Here is a 22,067-nt window from a genome sequence, read left to right as displayed (position 1 = left end):
TCTTGCCCTGTGTGGTTGGCAGCCCAGTGGGGCCCCGTGACTCCAGGCACAGGGGTGGAGCCTGGCTTGGGCACTGGGGAGGGCTTGACAAAGTGACCACTTACAGCCCTGAGCCTCAGCTCTTGGACGCCTGGCTGGAGGCTGGCTGTCCTGCTTGCTGTGACCTTGGGGACTTGAACAGGACAGGGCACAGGGGGCCAGGGCACGGTCTCCTTCTTTAATCGCTGTTTTCTTTAATCGCTCCTCCCCAGTCGCTTCTACCCCACCCTCTCCTGCCCTAAACTGCTTCCTGGGCGGGAACTGGTTGCCTTTTTCCTGCCCCAGTTAGGGTTGGGGGCGGTGACTGTCGCAGCCCTTGGCCTTCGGGGGACATGGAGCCCAGGAGGGCGGCGCCTGGGGAGCATGGCTGGAGTCCTCGAGTGGCCACGGGGGCTGAGACGGCCGCAGAGCTCGTGTACCATCTAGCGGGGGCCCTGGGCACCGAGCTGCAGGAGCTGGCGCGCCGCTTCGGGCCTGAGGCGGCTGCGGGACTCGTTCCGCTGGTGGTGCGGGCGCTGGAGCTCCTGGAAAAGGCTGCCGTGGGGCCCGCCCCCGACTCGGTGAGTCACTGCCCCTCCCTCTGCCACCCTCGGGGTCACCGGGGGCCTAACCCTGAGAGCCGGGACTCCCAGCTGCAGGTGTCGGCGCAGCAGGCCGAACTGGAGCTGCGGCGGCTGCGGGAGGAGAACGAGCACCTCCGCAGAGAGCTGCGCTGCGGTCCGCAGGGTGAGTGCGGGCCAGGGCCAGGGCCAGGGCCAGGGCCAGGGCCAGGGCCAGGGCCAGGGCGGGCCGCTCAGAGACCACCTCCCGGCCGCCGCTAAGCACTACCCTTCCTCAGAGGAGCGCGCTCTGCTGCGGCAGCTCAAGGAAGTGACCGACCGACAGCGGGACGAACTCCGGGCGCACAACCGGGACCTGCAGCAGCGCAGCCAGGAGACCGAGGCGGTGAGGGCGGGAGAGGCTGCGGGGCGGGGCGGGGCTCCTTCGGCGCCCTGCCCACCGGCCTTACCGCATGCTCCGCCCCCAGTTGCAGGAGCAGCTGCAGCGCCTCCTGCTGGTGAATGCAGAGTTGCGGCACAAGCTGGCCGCGGTGCAAACCCAGCTGCGAGCCGCACGGGACCGCGAGAGCGAGCGGGAGCTGCGGCGTGAAGGGATCGTGGAGGTGGCTCAGGATCAGGCACAGAACCTGGTCAGGGGTCCTGGGTGCGCACAGAGGCAGGAGCCCGAGCTGGCGACCGCAGGACCAGGAGGCCCAGAGACCTCTGAGGATCCCGTGAGTGCCCGCTGAAGTCAGGGACCTTTCCCAATCCTCACAAGGGTGGGCACTTGAGAAGTGTGCTGTGCTGCGTAGCAGGTCCAATGGGAAGTTGGAAGGTGGCACACAAGTATGTCCCCCCAGCCGGCCTCTGTCCCACCCTCATCTAGAGCACTGGTCTGTCATCTGTTGTGGTGGTGCCCCCTTGCCTCCCCAGTCTCCCTGCCAGGCATTCCCTCTAGAATTACCGTGATGACCCAGGGGCAGAGAGGCGCCAACCAAGGCACCCCTCTGACCAAGCCTCCCTTGCGCAGGCGCATGCCCCGCAGCAGGCACAGTGTCCCTCCAACGTAGGACAGTGCGGCTTCAGTCGAGAGGAGCTTGAGCAGATCCTTAAGGAGCGGAATGAGCTCAAAACCAACGTGTTCCTGCTGAAGGAGGAGCTGGCCTACTTCCAGCGGTGAGGGCGCTGGGCAGGAGCTGGGCAGCTGAGGGGCTCCAGTCACACCTGTTCCTGGGCCTCAGGTCACCTGCCTCATTCTTTGGCTCATTGGTATATAAACAGTGACATATGCCAGGCACTGTGCTGGGCACTGGGAGGACATGAATCACACAGCCCCTGCCTTCCTGGAACTTCAACCAAATGAGGGAAGAGGAGTGCAAAGGGTCACAGCAGCCACAGCAGTAGACAGAGAAGTATTCCTAGGCAGTGTGACACCTAAGCTAAAGTTTGAGGGGTATTAGGCAAAGTGTTTCAAAAAAGGGTACTTCGGTGTGATACTTACTTTTGGTATCCCCATCACTTTTCCCTGCCCTTTCTCCTCCTCTGTAGGGAGCTGCTCACAGACCACAGGGTACCTGGGCTTCTCCTGGAAGCCATGAAGGTGGCTGTCAGGAAGCAGCGGAAGAAGATCAAGGCGAAGATGTTAGGGACCCCAGAGGAAGCAGAGAGCAGGTAAGTCCCTGCCTTCATTCTCACTGAGCCAGCCTTCCCTCCCTTGTTCTGTTGAGCCTGATGACCCAGCCTGGTCATGCTCTAACCCAGCCTAGCCACCTCCTAAGTCTGTTGACCTATTTGGTCACCCTATTTAGCTTGCTGACCCAGCCTGGTCATCTTTTGAGTCTTTTGTCTTAGACTGAACTTATCATCCCAGCCTTATCACCCCTTGAACCTAACACTCTAGTCTAGTCACTTTTTAAAAAAAATATATTTTATTGATTTTTTACAGAGAGGAAGGGAGAGGGATAGAGAGTTAGAAACATCGATGAGAGAGAAACGTCGATCAGCTGCCTCCTGCAGTCACTCTTTTTTTTTATAATATATTTTTATTGATTTCAGAGAGGAATTGAGAGGGAGAGAGAGATAGAAACATCAGTGATGAGAAAGAATCACTGATCAGCTGCCTCCTGCATGCCCCTCACTGGGGAATGAGCCCACAACCCAGGCATGTTCCCTGACCATGACCTCCTGGTTTATAGGTCGACACTCAACTACTGAGCCACATCCGGCCAGGCTAGTCTAGTCACTCTTGAACCTGCTAACCTGGCCTGGTCACCCCCTGAGCCTGCTGTCCAGCCTGCCCTGCTGAGCTTGCCACTCTGGCCTGATTACTCCTTGAGCCTACTAGCTGGCCTGCCCTGCTGAGCCTGCCATTCTGCCTTGGTCACCCCTTGGGCCTGCTAATCTGATCTAGTCTGGTCTTGGTCACCCCTGAGCCTGCCCAGCTACCTCCTAAGTCTGCTGACCTATTCTGGTCAACCTGTTTAGCTTGCTGTACCAGCCTGCCCTGCAGAGTCTGCTACTCTGGCCTGAGCCTACTATCTGGCCTGCCCTGCTGAACATGCCATTCTGCTTTGGTCATCCCTTGGGCTTGCTGATCTGGCCTGGTCACCCCTTGAGTCTACTATCTGTCCTGCCCTGCTGAACATGCCATTCTGCTTTGGTCACCCCTTGGGCCTGCTGATCTGGTCTGGTCACCCCCTGAGCCTGCATTCCTGAGCCTGCCACCTTTCTCTCTGGATCGCACTGCTCCCACTTGCCATGCTTGCTGCGCATCCTGCTGAAGAATCCTGCTAATGCTGTTTCTCCACATTCATTCTTCAGTTCCCTGTCCTGGCTGTATCTGCTGGTTCTCAGAGGAGTGAGATTGTAGCTGTAGAGACCTTCATGGGTTCAAAGAGCTTCTGGGCTAGTGGACACATGGAGATGCAGGACTCATGGTGGGCCTGCATAGGGCATGGAAGCCTTGTGCCCTTTCCCCATACCTTGCCCCTTAGAACTTAGGGCGCGTTTAGAGCTCAGGACAGCAGGGTGGAAGGATGCTTCTTCCATCTGGCTATTACTGAGTTATAACCTTTTATAATAAACTAGAAGCCCAGTGCATGAAATTTGTGCACAGGTAGGGTCCCTAGTGACTGCCAGATGCCAGCCGGGGCCTCCCTTCATTCCACACCACCCCCTGCTGGTCAATGCACGTCATAGCAAGCAATCAAACTCCCGGTCGGTTGAACTCCCAAGGGGACACTTTGCATATCAGGCTTTTATATATATAGATCGGTAATCTAGTAAGTAAAATAAATAAATAAAGACTATAGCTGCAGCCTTGTCAGAGGTCTGCTGTCCATCAGCCTATAAAATAAAAGTCTCAAGATGTCCTTCATCTCCCCAGTGTCTCCTCCAGCTTTGGGGACCCTGTTGTCACTTTGTTTTCCCCTGCTTGCCCCTAGGGGCCACACAGAAGGCTAACCATAGCTGCATTCCCATTGTCCCTCCTGGCCTTGATAAATGACCCTCACCTCTTTCCTCTCTCCTCTGCCTCAGTGACGATGAGGATGGCTCATGGCTCATGCTCTCCAGCGATAAGGAAGACCACCCCCCACCCCCTGAGTCCAGAATACAGAGTTTGTATGTTGGGGGGAGAGGAAGAGGCCCCCCCTTGGTTCTTTTCAGCATCCCCTTTCCTACTCCCCTGATGCCCACCCTGCTGTCCTAAGTCCTAAGCGTGCCCCTCCCTTCCTGCTTCTCTGACCCTGGCCCTTTCACCTCATGCTGCCCTTTCTTCTTATTATATCCCCTTTTCTCACCATCCCCATCCTCAGCCCATATCCTGATCTCTCTGGCATTCAGGCTCAAAGTACCTCTGGGTTCTCCCCCCAGCTTTGGCCTGTGTTATCGGGGTGAAGCAGAGGCCCTTGAAGCCAAGACCAGCAGCACAGCTCCCAGCGAGCGAGGGGCAGAAGAGGAGGCCCCACAGCAATCCCACTTGGAGCCTATGGGCAGCCCCTGACCGGCCCTGCTTTACTCTCAATGAACATCTTTGTCTGGGGGTCTCAGGTGCCCCAGGCACCTGACCTTGGAGTCTGACTGTGGGTGGATGTGACCTCAAATGAGAACAGGACTCGCTCCTGCCCAGCCCTCCCAGACTCTTTCCCAATCTTGGCCTGAGCCAGGGCATGACTGGGAGTTCAGCCTACCTTCCTTCCCTATATCTCTGAGCTAAGCCTCTGGGGTCCGATAAAAGTGCTTCCTCTCTGAGTCTCAGTTTCCCCATCCATGAAATGGAGAGCTGACTACCTACCTCCCAGAGATTTGCACAGATGGCCTAAGCTAATGTAATAAAGGAACTGCCCATGATATCCACAAACTGTTCCGTGTCTGTCTGTCAGTGGTCGGCCCCCACTTCCCGCCCTGCTCGGCCAGGGGTGAAGGCAGGCTAAGGTTGTCTCACAGGGTTTCCTTGGTCGTCACTGGGTGGGGAGGCTTCTTCCAGCTTGGGCATCACTGGGAAGTATGACCTAATGGAAAACTATGGCTCCCCCCTCACCCCACCCCCACGCCTGTTCCCAATACCCTAGGACTTCCAGTTTCATCTTCCTGCCCCCTCCAGACTGAAACCAGCCCCTGCAGGCCCCACTCAGCACTAGTGATTGTGCCTGCCCACCCTCAGGGAGGTGCCTCATGGCAGCCCGCCCACCACCGCCCCCTGGGCCTGGTTTCCTCAGGAAAAGCCTTGGGAGGAAACAGGGAGGGGGTTGGGAGCTGTGGGGGCCAGGCTAGCTCAAACCCTCTCACTGCACTGGCCGCCATGGGCCTGAGGCTGCTGCTCCCACTGCTACTGCTGTGGACTCAGAGGACCCAGGGGTCTGAGCTGGACCCTAATGGGCAGCATGTCTGCATAGACAACAGGTAACTCTTGTGGGAGTCTGATGGGGAGCCGGTAGCTGAACTGGTGCTGAGGCATGGGGCGGGTAATGAGGGAAGAGATCATGGGGCTGAAGGGAGGGAGGCTTGGGGACAGCCTGGAGGGTGGTGGGTAGTCAGGACAGATGGTGGAAAGGCCAGAGAAGGAGAGGGAAGGGGTTGGGGATAGTGGGCTGTGACTCTTGGCCAGGCCTGCCTGATGGGGCTGAGGCAGCCTCTCACATCTCAGCCAGAGGCAGTGATCCACCTTTGAAACCAGGATACCACCCTTCCTAACCCCCCTCCGGCTGACCCCTCTCTGCCCCACAGCCCCTCTGCTGAGCTCCAGTGCTGCCCAGGCTGGAGGCAGAAGGATCAAGAATGCACCATTGGTGAGTAGCCAAGACCAACCCCCACCCCAAGAGAAGGGAGGACACAGCTCAGTGACCTTCCTACCCTTCTGGGGGGCTGATTTCCCGTCCTGAGCCCTGGAGCTAGGGTCCATCCTATGACGTACACACCCAACCCTGAGGGAACAGCTCTTGAGGGGCAGGGAACTGGGAGCCAGTGAGGGGGCTGAGTGTCCCCTGGTCAAGCCCCAGTCCTTCTGACCTAGGTGGGTGTTTTTCAGCCATCTGTGAGGGGCCCGATGCCTGCCGGGAAAATGAAGTGTGTGTGAAGCCAGGCCTCTGTCGATGCAAACCTGGATTCTTCGGGGCCCAGTGCAACTCCCGTGAGTCCCAAGTCACACCTGGGGGATGACATTGCTGGGCAGAACTAGGAGATCAGGGAGGCAAAGCAGGGAGGACAGACATCTTAGAACAGCAGGCCAGAACCTCTCCAGTCTTCACTGAGGAAATTGAGGCCCAGGGACAGGAAGTGACACTCCTGGGAGATGCCCTGAGTCATCTGGGTTTTGCCCATATCCACAGAGCCCTACTCACAATTTCAGTTCTGGGTCCTTCACCTTTCAACTCAGAAAGGATACTGGTGGTTCCTGTTAATTGCAAAATGGATGCATTCTCAGTCTCCCCCACGTATACCTGAACAGGCATGGAGGGTGGAAGGAGGGCCCTGGCCAGGTTGTCTGTCCTCTCTGGCAGAAAAGAAGGGCATGGGAAAAGGACAGCCAGGGGCAGCCATCAGGAATCAGGAATCAGGAATCAGGAATCAGGGTGGAGAGGAGACACGGGTAGGAAATGGGCTTCTCCTGCGACCTTGATGGCAGCACCCAGGTCTGCGAGGCCCAGCTGTCAGCCCAGTGGAGGACCCCAGTGAGAGGGAGGAGGGGCATGGATGAAGCCCCCCACCTCCCCCTCTCCCCCACCCAAACACACACTTCTGTGTGCTCTGGGCACAGCCCCTTTCCCTCTCAGGATCTTTTAGTGTGTTCTGGAATGTGACATGGGAGGCTGGGACTGCTAAGGAGTTTTGTAGTTCAGTCTGGGGCAGGAAGTGAGCTTTGCCCCAGGAGGATATGATGCCACATATTCCAAGGGTCTGTTCCTGGCTCTTGGAGGATGGGCCCAGCTCCCTTTGTTCTGGGAGGGGGTCCCAAGCCTGCATTTGTCCTAGGCCTGAGCCCGCTGACCCCCTTCCGTCTCTCCCCACCCCTCCTTTCCTGCCCCAAGGCTGCCCGGGCCAGTACTGGGGCCCCGACTGCCGTGAGAGCTGTGCCTGCCACCCCCATGGGCAGTGCGAGCCTGACACTGGTGTGTGCCGCTGCCAAGCCAACCGCTGGGGTAGCCGCTGCGAGTTCGAGTGCACTTGCAGCCCTCACGGGCGTTGCGACCAGAAGACCGGTGCGTGCCACTGTGAGGCGGGTTGGTGGTCGACCAAGTGCCACCACCGGTGCCAGTGCAACCCAGTGGCAGCCCGCTGTGACCAGGCCACGGGCAACTGCCTATGCGAGGTGGGCTGGTGGGGCCGCCGCTGCAGCTTCCGCTGCAATTGCCACGGCTCGCCGTGCGCCAAGGAGTCTGGTCGCTGTGCCTGCTGGCCGGGCTGGTGGGGCCCCGAGTGCCGGCAGCGGTGCGAGTGCGTGCGCGGCCGCTGCAGCGCGGACTCGGGCCAGTGCGCCTGCCCGCCCGGCTTCCACGGCGTGCGCTGCGAGCTACCCTGCCCCGCGGGCCTCTACGGGGCGCAGTGCAGCCACAGGTGAGCGAGGCGGGTGGGAGCGGGCGAGGGGCACCTGCGCGCAGTGGGAGAGAGGTTGGGAAGGTAAAGGGAGAAAGAGGTGGAGGGAGTGTGAAGGACAGAAGGCGAGGGCTCAGGGAGAAAGTTGCGGTGCTTTCCATAAAAATCTAGGATGGGCCTGGGGGCGTGGCTTCGACCCATGAACCAGGAGGCCACGGTTCACACACCCGGGTTGCCGCTCCATCCCCAGCGTGGGGCGTGCAGGAGGCAGCTGAGGGATGACTCTCTCTGAGAGAGAGATAGGAACATTAATCAATGATGAGAGAGAATCATCGATCGGCTGCCTCCTGCACGCCCCCTACTGGGTATTGAGCCGCAACCTGGGCATGTGCCCTTGACAGAATCAAACCTGGGACCCTTCAGTGCAGGCTGACACTCTATCCGCTGAGCCAAACCAGCCAGGGCAAGATGTATTTTTTTTTTTTTTTTAAGTCTACAAGGATGGGATGAAAGGGGGCATAAAAGATCCTCAATGCCGAAACCGGTTTGGCTCAGTGGATAGAGCGTCAGCCTGTGGACTGAAAGGTTCCAGGTTCGATTCCCGTCAAGGGCACGTACCTTGGTTGTGGGCACATCCCCAGTAGGAGGTGTGCAGGAGGCAGCTGATCGATGTTTCTCTCTCATCGATGTTTCTAACTCTCTATCTCTCTCCCTTCCTCTCTGTAAAAAATCAATAAAATATATTAAAAAAAAAAAAAAAAAAGATCCTCAATGACCCAAAGTCCAGCCTCCCACACCCCTTTCATCCGGTTACTGTTAACAACAATACTAGTATAACAAGCCATACTTAGAAACAGATAAAGAATGAATCACGTGACAAAATGATTGCATGGTCCCTTTGAGACTCAATAACTTTTAAACTTTGACCAACTCCACCCACAATAACACGTTTTACATCCCATCTAACACACACACCCTGATTAAGTAAAAGCTTAACCAGACAACACATTTATCTTTACTACATATATAACATAATATACAATATGTGAATATATAATATGTATATACTGTACATACTGTAATGTTTTTTATTCTTTTTTTTTTTTTTTTTTTGCTGCTGGTTGGGATCTGCTAAATTAATTTTATGAACTCCCTCTCCCCTCACTAATGAGTCTAACCAAAGTATATGATCCCAGATAATGAAGTATCTGAGGGAGAAACTTCAAGTAACTATTATGGATCAATGAAAAATTAAGATAATATAAACCTGCCGTAGCTGGGTTGCTCAGTGGATAGAGCATCAGCCCTCGGACTGAAGGGTCATGGGTTTGATTCTGGTCAAGGGCACCATACCTCGGTTGCAGCCTCAGTTGCAGTGTGTTGGGAGGTAACCAATTTTTAAAAAATATATTTTTGATTTCAGAGAGGAAGGAAAAGGGAGACACAGATAGAAACATCAAATGATGAGAGAGAATCATTGATCAGCTGCCTCCTGCACGCCCCACATTGGGGATCGAGCCCACAACCTGGGCATGTGCCCTGATCAGGAATCAAACCCTGACCTCCTGGTTCATGGGTTGATGCTCAACTACTGAGCTGCACTGGCCAGGCTAAAATGCTTTTATTTTTATTCATTTTCATGTTACGGGATAGGAGATAAACTACTGAGGTCCATCCCTGAGGTGTGGTTGGAAAGGTGGGGAGACGCTGGGCAGAAGGGAGGCAAAGGTTGGGGTAATAACTTGGCTGCTCTGACTGGTGACCCTGGGACCCAGGGAAGGATGAGTACCAGAGTTGGGGGTTAGGTGGAGAGGGCTGGAATCCTACTAGAGTTTATAGAAATAATTTATCCAACCTCTTTGTGGAACAACATGGGGAAGCTGAGGCTCAAACCTGCCTGAGTACGTTAGCTGGGACCTGGATGCCCCTGGAGACCTGGGTGGGCACTCCTTCCATTTGTGCCAGGAGCTTCCCATGAACTTCTCTTCCCACCAGCTGTGGCCACTGCGAGCAGAACGAGCCGTGCTCTGCAGACACAGGCAGCTGTAAGTCCTGTGAGCCAGGCTGGAACGGGACCCAGTGCCTCCAGCCCTGCCCACCTGGTACCTTCGGTGAGAGCTGTGGACAGCAGTGCCCCCACTGCTGGCATGGGGAGGCCTGTCAGCCAGACACTGGGCACTGTCAGAGCTGTGACCCTGGCTGGCTGGGGCCCAGGTAAGGGGCTAGCCTGCTCAGGGTGGGGGAGACCTTCCTTCAGAATCCTCACCCCAGCTGGCTCCCTCTGGGATAGGCGTCCCCTCCCCAAACACACATTCACACAGTCCCCTGGGGCCTGCCACCCGGCAAAGCCTGACGGGATGGAGATGGATGCTGATGAGGCCTGGGCAGGGTTGTCTTCCAACTCCCTGCCACTCAGGCTTCCTGCCCTCTTCTCCCTCCAGGGATCTCTGGTCGGTCACCTGTTGGGTTTGGCCCAGCTTCAAGGCCCTGTTTGTACCTGAGCTTCACTGCTGAGGACCCACAGTTGGGTCCCTGAGTCTAGAAGCATGGGGGACGATGGGTAGAGCCCCCTTTGGGGGCCGGGCCTGCCCTGTCCCCCATTTCAAGTCTTGCCTCACCTCAGGTGTGAAGACCCCTGCCCAAATGGCACCTTTGGGGAGGGCTGTGGCTCAACCTGCCCCACCTGTGTTCAGGGGGCTTGTGATGCTGTGACTGGGGAATGTGTCTGCAACGCTGGCTACTGGGGACCCAGGTGAGGACTGGGGCCTTGGCAGAGAGGCGGGGCCTAGGTCAGGCTTCAGTGCAAGCTGTTTCCTTAACTTCCCTTTTGGGCTTCTCCACCTTCCATATCCCACCCAGCACCCTCAGAACTGAGAAGTCATTCTTCCTGTTGTGGGCTCTGCATCTTCCAAAGGGGCTCAGAGTAATGCTTATTGAAAAGGCCTGGCTGCCTACCGAGATGGGGAAGCTATTGAGGGGTAGGGCTCCAAACCCCACTGTTGTTTCCCTAAGGTCTTCAGGTAGTAAAACCTAATCCACATCAATGTCTCCAGTGTCAGATCTAACACCTCTGGGACAGAATCTGGAATCACATGGAAAAGACCTCATTTTATAGAGGAGAGAACCACGGTCCAGAGGGCTGGACCTGGCTGGCTTCCAGACCCTGAGGATGTCTGATACCATTGGCATCTTGCTTAGTTCATATTAGTGCTGGGTGGGTAAGGGATGAGGCTCATGAGAAGTGGACTCTGCCCGAGGGCTGGGGGCAAAGGACAGCTTGGGGATAGTTTCCATGGAAGATGGGCTTAGGGGCTGAGGGATTCTCTCAAATGCTGTCAGGGGCAGGGAAGTCTGATGGCAGGGGTGGGGAACAGTGCCCAGAAACCTACCTTCCTCTATCCCTTGCCCACCTCCACCGCTTCTCACCCAGCATTCAGCCTGTCGCTCCTTGTCACCCACAGCTGCAACGTTTCATGCCCATCTGGCTTCCATGGAAACAACTGCTCTGCTCCCTGTGAATGCCCAGAGGGCCCCTGCCACCCTGTCTCTGGGGCCTGCCAGCTGGGTAAGGTGGAAAGGATGGTGCAGGGTACAGTCACCCAGGAAAGATTGGCCCTTTCCATGGGCTCCAGAAGCGCATCATTTGCCAGGGAGTCTGAATCTACATCAGAGACATTCCTTATGCCTGAAATCTGTATGGATGCTCTAGGGTCCCCTTAAGATGTGACAGAGTCCCTGTTCCCTGAGAAACCAGGCTAGCACCCAGGAAATGAGCAGGTAGGGCTGGACGCTGGGATGTGCATCAGGCATGAAAACTAGGGCCAAGGCTTGTGGAACAGACCGTGGAACATCAGAAGGGGACAGGCCAGCAGGTGGCCCCCAGGCTGAGCAGACTCTATGTCTCTCAGAAGAGACACCCACAGGTGGAAGACTCTGGGGAGGAGGCAACTCAGCTAGAGGTGAGACATGTATGGGAGATGAGAAGGCCCTGAATATTTGACTACTGCTCACCTCCCCCCGCCCCCAGGGTCTCACAGTCAGGATGCCACCCTCATCGCAGGCATCCTTGTGCCTCTGCTGCTGCTCCTCCTGGGCATTGCCTGCTGTGCCTGCTGCTGTTGGGCTGCCCGGTTGGACCCCAAGGACAGGTGAACACTGGCTTTCCTTTTAGGGGTGGGGAAGGGCTGACCTTGTCACACCCTTAGGTCAGAATTGATGGGGTCATTGGTAGTGGCCTGGAGACATCAGGTCAGCCACTTGCCTTCATCAGAAGCCTTCAGTGAGAGTCACATGTGCAAGGGCACCAGGCTGGTGAACTCAAACCCACAGCAGGAGGCTGAGGGTATACTAACAGGGGCCAGAGGACAAGGGTGACAGGGAAAGCAGCAGGGCAGCTTTGGGCTGGGAACGGAAGAGACCAGGCCTCCCCCTCCCCCCCCCCCCTCCGAAAGGAGAGTGACATAAAAGTCTGGGCAGTGGTTTAGCGGAGAATGGGGCTTTCCCAGAGAAGAAGAGGAAGGGTTTGGGGTTGCGGCCCACTGGAGACCGCTGCTTCTAATGAGCTTTGTTCCCTTACAAAATCTCTTCCCGTTTCTCTGCTCCTTGGAGACTCACCGCATCATGGAGGTTTAGAGCAGGGAATGTGGGGGCAGGAGGAGTAGCACAGCACAGAGGACACCGATAAGGTGACTCAGTTGGTCACTAGCACAGACAAAGCCTGGGCCCTGTTCTCTGGACTCTGTCCAGTGCTCTCTTACAGTTCGCATACTAATCCTCAAGCATGTCATCCTATGTGTGCTGGGGCGGGGGGGCATTCACAGACGAGCAGGCCCAGTAGCCTGTCCCCTGGGGCATAGAGCCTGGGGTGGGGAAGAAGCCCCTCACATGAGGACCAGGGCTTGTGCAAAGGCTGTCAGAGGAATGGTAGGAATGAAGCAGTCACTTCCAGCATGGGGATGGGGCCAACAGCAGGCTTCCTGGAGGTGGTGTCACTTCCAGAAAGCCAGGTGAGCTGGGACTCAGCTAGGATGGTGATAGCACATAGCTGCCTTTTGGGGAACCCTACCTGGTGCCTGGTGCTGTAGGGGGTCCTGAAAAAAAGCTCTGATAGATTGTAGTTGTCCCCATTTTACAGATAATGTAACTGAGGCCCAGAGAGTTGTAAAGTTTGAGCAGAGTTGCTGCCCCAGGTCTATTTGACTTTAGAGCCATGCTGCCCTCTGTGGCAGGCCCAAACCTTGGGCTCAATAGTTTGGACTTTGTGGTCAGAGGGAGCCACTAAAGTGGACATAGCCACTCTGTCACCCTTCCTCACTCACTCTAACCCCAGGTCTAGGATGGGCCTGGCCCTTTTCTCCTGCTACCATCCTGCCCCAAGGAGGGTTCTCACACACCGACCACCCTCCTATGCCCTCAGGCCAGCGAGTGATGGAGCTGCTGTGTCCAGGATGAAGCTCCAGGTCTTGTGGGAGGCATTGACCAGCCTGGGCTTCGCGCTGCCCTGCAGGTCCCTCAGCAGTCACAAGCTTCCCTGGGTGACAGGTAGGTGGGCGCTGAGGGTCGGGGCTGGAGTGGGACAAAGCTTCCCATCAGGCTCTGTGCCTGACCTGGAGCCCCCTGCAGTCTCCCACCACGACCCGGAGATCCCCTTCAACCACAGCTTCATTGAGCAGCCCTCTGCTGGCTGGGCCTCAGACGACTCCTTCTCTTCTGATGACGACTGTGGAGAAGAGGATGAGGAGCCTGCCTACTGCGTGCCACCCAAAGAAGGTAGCCCCCCCCAGTCGCCCACTGGGGCTACTTTAAATACTGCTTGCGTGTCTGGGAATCCTTCTGATCCCTTTGTCCTACAGATATAATCATTCCCTATGTTCTATAAAGTGTACAGTCTTCTACTGTGGTTCATAATGGAGACAAGCTAGATTCCCGTCCTTAACAAGCTTTTAGTCTGGTGGGAATAACCAGACCCTTATAGGATGGAGTGATATGTGCTTGGATGGGGGACATGCAAGAGGGGTTATAACCCAGCCATGTCAGAGGAGATTGGAGTCAGGGAAGATGTCTCAGTGTTAGTGACATAGGAGTTGAGTCTAGCAAAATCACGAGTTAGCCATGTGAAAGTTAGGGAGAGGTGGGAATGGTGTTTTAGGAAGAGGGAGCAGTGTACACAGGCCCAGAGGGGAGAGGGACATGACTATGTGGCATTGAAGAGTTTTAGCTTAGATAGAGTATGACATTAAGTCAAAGAAGGGTGGGGGGTGAGAATAGAATGGAGAAGTAGTAGTGTCTAATGACCCTGCTGTTCCTGCCTCTTTGCATCCTCACCCTCTACTTTGCCCCGTTTTTGAGGCCTCCCAGAAGATGCTGACCTGGGTACGCAGGATGGGTTGGGGTGGCCAGCCCAGCTTTGGCCAAACTCTTCTGTCTCCTCCGCCAGGGATGGTCCCTGTGGCCCAAGCAGAGTCACCAGAGGCCAGCCTGGTTGATGGTCCCTTCCCACCCCCCGAGGATGCCTCCACACCATTCGCTATCCCACGCACTTCCAGCCTAGCACGGGCCAAGCGACCATCGGTCTCCTTTGCTGAAGGCACCAAGTTTGCACCGCAGAATCGCCAAAGCTCCGGGGAGCTCTCCAACCCGCTCCGAAAGTCCAAGCGGCTCTCCCGGGGTGGCCAGCCAGGTCCTGAAAGCCAGGAGGCTGAGGAGTCCACAGGCCCTGAAAAAACAGAAAGGGACACGGTCCCTCCTGGAGCACCCAGCCCCAAGGATCCAGCCACTGGCCACCGCCGGCTCCCACTCTGTGGCCGGACAGTGGCTGAGCGCGTGGAAGCCATTGAAAGCAGTGTCCAGGAGAGCTCAGGCTCCGTAACCACAATATACACCTTGGCAGGGACACCCTGGGGATCTGAGGGCCCGGTCCGGTCTGTCCTCCGCCGTTTTGGTAGCTTCCAGAAAGGCCAGGCAGAGCCCAAGGTCAAGAGTGCCATCCCCAAGCCTCCACGTCGGGCATTGAGTCGGAACAAGGGCCGATCCGGGCTGGCCTCTGGCTCTGCCAGTCAGAGCTCTGGCCCAGCCCCGAATGAGGAGCCCCCTGGGGCGTCGCAGCCTGCAGGAACTGGGCCAGAGGAAGTGGCCAGTGGGCTGAGGGATGGCATCAAGAGCTCAGGGAGGGTCCAGGAGCTGGCCCCCGGTGGCCCCCCAAAACAGGATCCCCAGAAGCTGGCTGACGAGGAGGGGCAGCAGGAGCCCCAGTATGAGAATGTTGCACCCATCTCTGGGCCACCAGAGCCCTGAGGACTGTGAATTTGGGGAGTGGGAAGGCTATGGATGGGGGGTAGGCATCTAACTGCCTCTGCATCAGATTGTATTTTGTGCTGGAAAAAGGTCCCAGGGCCGGGAAAGACCTACCAGAACCTCTGCCCTTCCATGGGGAAACATCTGAGGTAGAGGCCAGTTGGCTCTGGGCCCTGGCAGTGTTCCAGGGAAGGTCTGGAAGGCCTGGGCAGAGACCCCACAGGATGGGGTCAGGAAGGGGAATGAGACAGCTGCAGGGACTTTTTCTGTTGTCCTGGACTTTGCTTACCCCAAAAGGCTATTCTTTCCTTCATTTGCAAAATATTTTTCTGATCTGGAAAACAACCTAAATGTTTGATGATTAAAGATTGGTTAAATAAATATTTTTTATGATAGGTTCCTAAACAACCACAAAAAATTATGTTGTGTAAGAGAGCGAGAGAGAAAAACATCGATGGGTTGCCTCCCACATGGCACCCCGACCATGTGCTCGTACCTGCAACCTGGGTATGTGCCCTGACCAGGAATTGTACCCACCACCTTTGTTGTAAGGGACGATGCTCCAACTGAGCCACACTGGCCAGGGCTTATTTTCTTTTTAAACTTTTGTATAATTTGCATATTTTCTACAGTGAATATTCTTTTTACTTTTCTCACTCGATTGAACTTTTTTTAAAAAGTAATGTTCTTTGTTAAAAGTAAGTAGAACTAACATTATGGACATGTATGAAGTAAAAATGAGATTTCCCGTCTCCTCAGAGGAATCTGGGGGACCAGGGAGGGGCCAGATTTACTTTTCACGGGATGTCTTTCGGTCTCGTTCTGAATTCTTCCCTCACGTAGTTGTATGACCTAGTCAGGAAATAAAGAGCAGCAGTTCCCCTCCAACCCTGTGCTCAGAGACTCTCATCAAACTTTAGATGCTTCCTTTCAGATGTTTTTCTGTGCACATGAAAGCAAAAGAGCATACTGTTCTGCAGTTTACTCTTTTACTTAATGTATCCTGGGTATCTTTTGGCACCAGTAAATATAAAGCTACCTCTTTTTATTAAAAAATGGCTACATGGGATCCCATCATGTGGAAATAACACGGATTATGTAAACTATCCCCTACATTTAGGGATTTGGATTGTTTTTAATTGTTTGAGACTATAAATGATGCAGTGTTCAACTTTGTCCATTTTTTTATATATGTTTGTGCAAGTTTTTTTGTAGAAGAGATCCCTGAAAGTGGAATTGCTGTGTTATGGAGTCAGAACATTAAACATTTATGTATTTACTCCAAATTGCCCTCCAAAAAAGTTGTATGGCTTTATACTCTCACAAGTTATGGTGGTATCTATTTTCTCACACCCAATCTGATAAGTTCAAGATGGTATTTTGTTATTTTTAGGGCAACAAAAAGAAAGTAATAGAAGTCAAAGCTTTTTTTTTTTTTTTTTTTTTCTTTCATAGATAGAGTCACTTTTATTGAGAACTATAGTTTCAGGAAAGGTTAAAGCTTTGATCAGATAAAAATATTCTTATTTTTGCTTTTTAACCATAAAATGGTATAATTAAAATCTGATTTTCTATGATTATTCTAAGATTGAGCTTCTTTTCAAATCTTTATTTGTATTTTTCCTATAGATTATCTGGTTATTTTCTTTCCCCAATTTCATTTGAGGTATTCATCTTTTTCTCAGTGATTTATATATTTCAAAGATATTAAAGATATATAACGAAATTAGTAAGTAAAGATAATGGAAAGTGTTGTGGGGAGTAGTTAGGGAAGGCTTCCTGGAGGAGCTGTCCAAAAAGGGACTCTGAGGTCCAGAGGTGAGAGAACAGCATATGATTGGAGCATCTAGGACAGGGGTGGGCAAACTTTTTGACTCGAGGGCCATAATGGGTTCTCAAACTGGACTGGAGGTCCGGAACAAAAGCATGGATGGAGTGTTTGTGTGAACTAATATAAATTCAAAGTAAAGGAGCGAGGGGAGAGCAAGAGAACCCTCCGCTCTTTCGGCTCCACGGGCCGGATAGAACAGCCGAACGGGCCGGATCCGGCCTGCGGGCTGTAGTTTGCCCACGGCTGGTCTAGGACCAGGCAGGTCAACCAGCCTCCCTGGGGAGAAAGAGACTGGTGGGAGGAAGGAGCCTGTGTGGGTCACATTGGAGAACTTGAACTTTATCCTGCAAGACAAATGGTAGAGTTTCTGACTGATTTTAACAGAGATCAGATTTACCAAGGTCAGATTTTTAAAAATATATATCTATTTTACTGATTCAGAGAGGAAGGGAGAGGGAGAGAGAGAACCATCCTATATAATAAAAGCCTAATATGCGAATTGTCCCCTCAGGCGGTCATTCAACTGGGAGTTTGACTGCCCACTATGACATGCACTGACCACCAGGGGTGGCGCAGAACATGGTGGGCATTGGCCACATGGCACTGGCAGCAGTGGAGGTGCTGCCGGCCCCAACAGGCCCTAAATGAGTGGTGGGATGGTGGAGCAGGTGAGCAGGTAGTGCCAAGCCAAGGTGGGTGCTAGTGGCCCTGATCGCCCCACCGATCACCCAGCAGATGGCGACCAGCTGCCATGGCGGGGGTGGGGCTGCTGCCCAGCTCCCAGGCACTGAGGGAGAAAGGGCACATAGCAATATTAAAATATTTCTTCTAATTATTTTCCTTTCAATGTGCACGAATCCGTGCACTGGGCCACTAGTCAGTGATGAGAGAGAATCATTAATTTGCTGCCTCCTGCACACTACCACACTGAGGATCGAGCCTGCAACCTGGGCAGGTACCCTGACTAGGAATTGAACCGTGACCTCCTTGTTCATAGGTTGACTCTCAACCACTGAGCCATGCCGGTGGGGCCCAAGGTCAGATTTACATTTTATATAGCTCACTGGGATGGGGTGGAGAGATGGATTTCAGGGGCTGCGATTGGTGGCTGGGTGAAGCACTGGAGTCTTAGGAGCACAGATAAGCAAATTAGGAAATATGGCTGTATTGGTGGGCTGGGGTGGGGTGGAGAAGGAAACTAACAGCAGGTGTTGAAAGGGTGGATCATGCCCTGACCGGTTTGGCTCAGTGGATAGAGCGTCGGCCTGCGGACTGAAGGGTCCCGGGTTCGATTCCGGTCAAGGGCATGTACCTTGGTTGCCGGCACATCCCCAGTGGGAGGTGTGCAGGAGGCAGCTGATCGATGTTTCTCTCTCATCGATGTTTCTAGCTCTCTATCCCTCTCCCTTCCTCTCTGTAAAAAATCAATAAAATATATTTAAAAAAAAAAGGGTGGATCATGGTCTCTAAATTCAGTGGCTAGTGGGTCCATTAGCTGAGAAAGAATAGGAGGAGCAGTTTTGGAGAAAGTTAATTATTTTAGAGAGGTTTGAAACAGTTTCGAAATGTGTATGGAACAGCTGCCTGGAGACGGCCCTCAAGCAGGTGGCTCTAGGAGGGAAGGACTGAAGTTTGTCAAGTGGCAGTCGCAATCTTGTAAGTGGATGAAAAATTCTGCAGCCTCGATAACAAGATAGGCAACCAGCAAGGATCCCCCAAGCCTACAGCGGCAGGATGGTCTGAACGAGGGTGCCAGCGGCGGCTTCACAGCGGCAGAGGGCGCTCTCGGACCGGGCGACGTGGAACAGAGGCTACTGGAGCTCCCACATCCCTGGCATAAGTCAGCTCCAAGAGCCTGCCTGGGAGACCAAGCTGAATCATCGGGAAGGCCAAGGGTCCTCTAAGGTCACGGAGATGGGCAGCAGAAATTCCGGAGCCTGGGCTCCATCCCCCAGCACTGGCAGTTCTGGGCAGGTCCAGCTCGCTTATCAGACTGGGAGCTGGAGCCCTCCCGACTCCACACCTTCTCCCGAAGGCCAGATTTGTTCTTGCAGCTTGGCGCTGCCCTGAAGAGGGCCCCCTGAGGAAGACAAACGGGAAAGGGGTGGAAGTGGAGAAGCCAGTGGGTATGGGATAGTCAACTTGGCACGGTTCCTGAGGGGCCAAGGGGAGTGGGTCAGAGTCTGGATGGGGCAACAGGGGAGACACCATGCTAGGGGACAGACAAGCCCCAAACTCCCACCTGGGGGTCCCCGAGGGACCGGGCAGATGGCGCCCAGGAGCGGGGTCGGTGAATCAGGAGAACAGGAAAAGGCGCCTGGGGTCCGAAGATCCGGAATGGGCAAACATTGCCTGGATGCGGGGGGGGGGGGGGGGATACTGGGGGAGGAGGAACCAGAATGGGTTGCGCTGGGAGGCGGCAGTGCAGGCGGCGGGAGTGGAGCGACCCACAGGGAGCCAAAGCATCGAGGCCTGGTGCCCAGGGCAGAGTTCGGGAAGTTGGGGGCTCTAAAGCGGGTCGGAGAGCGGAGTGCAGAAGCCGAGCGGGTGCGCGAGGGCGTCGGGAGTGATGCTGGGGAAATCTGGGGGTCCGGGTAGGCCGAGACTCCACCCAGGGCTAGGCTTCGGGGTGGGGCTCCGGAGAGGCGCTAGGGCAATGTCTCCAGAGGTGTCCGGTCCAGCTATGACTCTAGTTTAAGGTGGCAGAGCAGAGGCTCGACCCACCGCTACCCCAAAGCACCCCCAGTTCTCCTGTTTGTCTCGGAGTCCGGCCGGAACCGGCTTCTGCTTGCGGCCGGGCGGGCGGATGCCTACTGATTGGCCAACGCCTGTTTCCAACCCACTCAGCCAATCAGCGTGCAGCAGTGTTTTCGTCTCGGGGTCCTAATAAAAGGGCTGTAATAAAAGGGGACAGAAAAGGCGCCGGCCGGGCCCGACACACGTCAGTAGAAGCCGGGTGAGCTGGCTCCTGGGAATCGGGCCGTGGGGGAGGGTGCTGGGGGCAGAAGGCTTACGAGTAGGGCGGGGGAGGGGGCGGTTAGGGAGAAGATGTGTGAAAATATGAGAGGGAAGAGATTGGATGGTTGAAGAGCTGACAGAAGAGATGACGAATTCAGGAGGAGCAAGGAAATGGAGGGACGGAGATCCGCTTCCATCGAAAAGGGCCAATTGCAGGGGACACAGCTCAGGATGGGGGTCGCGCAGGTGGCTCGCGCCGCCGGTTTGAACCGGCTTCGCTTCTCCCATGCGGGGTTCGCGTGGCCGCAGCGCCTAGCGACCTAGACTGCGGCCAATGGCGCGGCAGTTCCTGTGCCGTCAGGCCAATCAGCGAGCCGTGGGCGGACCGTAGGAGCTAGGTGCGCTGATCTTGTGGTTGAAAGAACCAGCTCTGGGGAAGGGTCTTCACTGCGGGCGGGCGGGCGCCTGTCAGGGTTCGAGGGAGTGGCCGCCCTCAGGTACGCCACGGCCCAGGTGTCTGGATCTCAGGCTGCCGCCCCCGCAGACACCCAAGCTATGTCAATCATGCTGGGAGCCAGGACTAACTGCATGCCCCTGAGCTTGCATTAGTCCCTTCCTGCTAGCATACCTCAGTTTACCTCTGAGTGAGCTGAGGGAGAAGTCTCCCTGCCTGGCCGGAGCGGTTCTCTCATCTCCAAGGGCGGCGGTACAAGTCAGCCGCGGTGGGTGGCCCAGGTCCCGGGCCAGACGGGGGCTCCCTTAGCTGCGCGCACCTGCAGTCCGGGCCGCGGAGGGGTGACAAGCTCCGCGCTGCCGCAGCGGCTGAGCTCGGCCTCTCCGACTGGTCAGTGCCGGGCGCTGACGCCGAGATCTGTGCGCAGGTGGCTGCAGAGCCGGAGCCGGGCCACCTCGCCGCGTCATGGCGCCCACCCTGGCCACTGCCCATCGGCGCCGCTGGTGGATGGCCTGCACGGCGGTGTTGGAAAACCTCCTCTTCTCGGCAGTCCTCCTGGGCTGGGGCTCGCTGCTCATCATGCTCAAGTCAGAGGGCTTTTACTCCTACCTGTGTACTGAGCCAGGTGAGACGGGCGCCTCGGGCTCGGTCGGGGAGGTTCCTGGAGTGGGAGCTTTTGGATAGGGCGAGATGGCGGAACAGACCTAGCCAGCAACACTACCTTGCTGCGCAGCGCCTCCCAGTCAGCAGAAGGCCTATTTGATCCTCATCCAGCTCTCCTGGGTACATATCATTGTCCCCGTTTTATGGATGAAAAAACTGAGACTCCGACAGATCTTCGGACTTGCCCAAGGCCACACAGCTAGGGGCCGTAATAGAATCAGAACCTCTGAGTCCAGGATATTCTTTCCACCCCTGGGAACATTGCTGGGCACCTCTCCTCCCGGGGCCTGGCACATCACTGGCCTTGCATTAAGCACGTTTCTCTCTGACTGTAGAAAAAGGAACTCCTGACTCAGTGGTTGGGGTGTAACAAGAGAGAGAGGAAGTGGCTTGGCCTCCATCCGGTGGAAGATAGATCTAGAATTTAGGTGTTCTTTAGTCAGATCATTATGGAGTCTTTTAAGGGCTTGTTAGATACAATTTCTTGTCTATTTTTGCTGCTTTATGATTTTCCAACGGACATTTCCTCCCACAAGCTGTGTGAACATCACATCTCAGTGGTCTTCTGCATCCATGGTGGGGGGGGGGGGTCTGGGGAGAGGGGGGTATTTATAAAAATGACTCTAGGTCTCTCCTTTCCCTTTGCCACATCATTGGTGTTGCTGGATGCAGGCTGAGATTGCTAATCTACAAGAAATCAAACCCCCATTCCTACCTTCATACTTCCCAGCCCTGTTTGAAGGTCCTAATTGTTGATGTCAGTAGGTTCAGCCCAACAGTGGAACTCCTGTGACTCCCAATTTCTACTCTCCTACCCACTTCCTAAACAATCTTGATAGGAAACATTTTCCTCTGCCCTCTTGCTATCTCCAGCAGTTCAACCTAATTGAAGTAATGCCTCTCCCCAGTGCCTTTGTCAGCCAGCCCCTACCCGAGTCCCTTTAGACAGAGATAGCCCAAGCTTGACCCCCTGATCACACCACCAGCATGCTTTGTCTTTCCAGAGTTCTTACTTTGAGGGAAGAAAAAGTTTTGAACCAGTTCATGTAACTCCATGTAGAGTCCTCCCCGCTTTTCTTCTCTGAGCTTCCCAGGATATTCCTGAGTGTTCCAGTCTCTAGGGAGTGTAGCTGGAGAGGTTTAGGGTAGGAGAAAGGGAGTGTGTGTGTGTGTGTGGGGGGGGGGGGGGGAGATATGCACAGGCTATTGGCAGGGCAGAGAGTGTATCATTTAGAACCTTTAGCCTTTAGCCACTCAG

The 22,067-nt window shown here is 55.1% G+C and overlaps 3 protein-coding genes across 12 annotated transcripts in view; all 3 read left to right on the top strand.

Moving 5' to 3' along the window:
• Positions 1-98: 98 nt before the first annotated feature.
• Positions 99-4,940, top strand: RILP (Rab interacting lysosomal protein; the record flags this gene model as incomplete). Of its 7 annotated transcripts, none has more annotated exons than XM_080682494.1 (8): positions 103-599; positions 678-765; positions 878-984; positions 1,067-1,312; positions 1,609-1,754; positions 2,127-2,249; positions 4,116-4,199; positions 4,452-4,940. In XM_080682494.1, 8 exons carry the CDS (start codon positions 372-374, stop codon positions 4,579-4,581), a joined length of 1,152 nt encoding a protein of 383 aa, XP_080538620.1. In that variant the 3' UTR covers positions 4,582-4,940. The 7 variants fall into 7 exon arrangements, with proteins under 7 accessions (XP_080538622.1, XP_080538620.1, XP_080538619.1 ...); XM_080682493.1 differs by having other exon boundaries at positions 672-765; XM_080682495.1 differs by having other exon boundaries at positions 672-765; positions 1,073-1,312; positions 4,452-4,936.
• Positions 4,941-5,339: 399 nt separating this feature from the next.
• SCARF1 (scavenger receptor class F member 1) lies at positions 5,340-18,129 on the top strand. 3 transcript variants are annotated; one of them, XM_080677679.1, is made up of 11 exons: positions 5,364-5,480; positions 5,805-5,866; positions 6,106-6,207; positions 7,106-7,631; positions 9,606-9,824; positions 10,234-10,362; positions 11,072-11,175; positions 11,638-11,758; positions 13,027-13,151; positions 13,270-13,379; positions 14,047-18,129. In XM_080677679.1, exons 1-11 carry the CDS (start codon positions 5,380-5,382, stop codon positions 14,158-14,160), a joined length of 1,713 nt encoding a protein of 570 aa, XP_080533805.1. In that variant the 5' UTR covers positions 5,364-5,379; the 3' UTR covers positions 14,161-18,129. The 3 variants fall into 3 exon arrangements, with proteins under 3 accessions (XP_080533803.1, XP_080533805.1, XP_080533804.1); XM_080677678.1 differs by having other exon boundaries at positions 13,233-13,379; XM_080677677.1 differs by having other exon boundaries at positions 5,340-5,480; positions 13,027-13,379.
• Positions 18,130-20,146: 2,017 nt separating this feature from the next.
• SLC43A2 (solute carrier family 43 member 2) overlaps positions 20,147-22,067 on the top strand; it is a 47,876-nt gene continuing 45,955 nt past the window's right edge. The window contains exons 1-2 of one of the 2 annotated variants that reach the window (XM_080677681.1): positions 20,277-20,414; positions 20,574-20,771. In XM_080677681.1, the coding sequence (XP_080533807.1) occupies positions 20,612-20,771 (160 nt within the window). In that variant the 5' untranslated portion in view covers positions 20,277-20,414; positions 20,574-20,611. Of the gene's footprint in view, positions 20,772-22,067 lie in introns of both variants that reach the window. The other variant, XM_080677680.1, reaches the window with a different exon arrangement.

Source organism: Plecotus auritus (assembly GCF_963455305.1).
Source record: "Plecotus auritus genome assembly, chromosome: 7".
NCBI lineage: Eukaryota > Metazoa > Chordata > Mammalia > Chiroptera > Vespertilionidae > Plecotus > Plecotus auritus.
The sequence above is the reverse complement of the archived record's forward strand: the minus strand, read 5'-3'. Positions and strand labels throughout refer to the sequence as shown.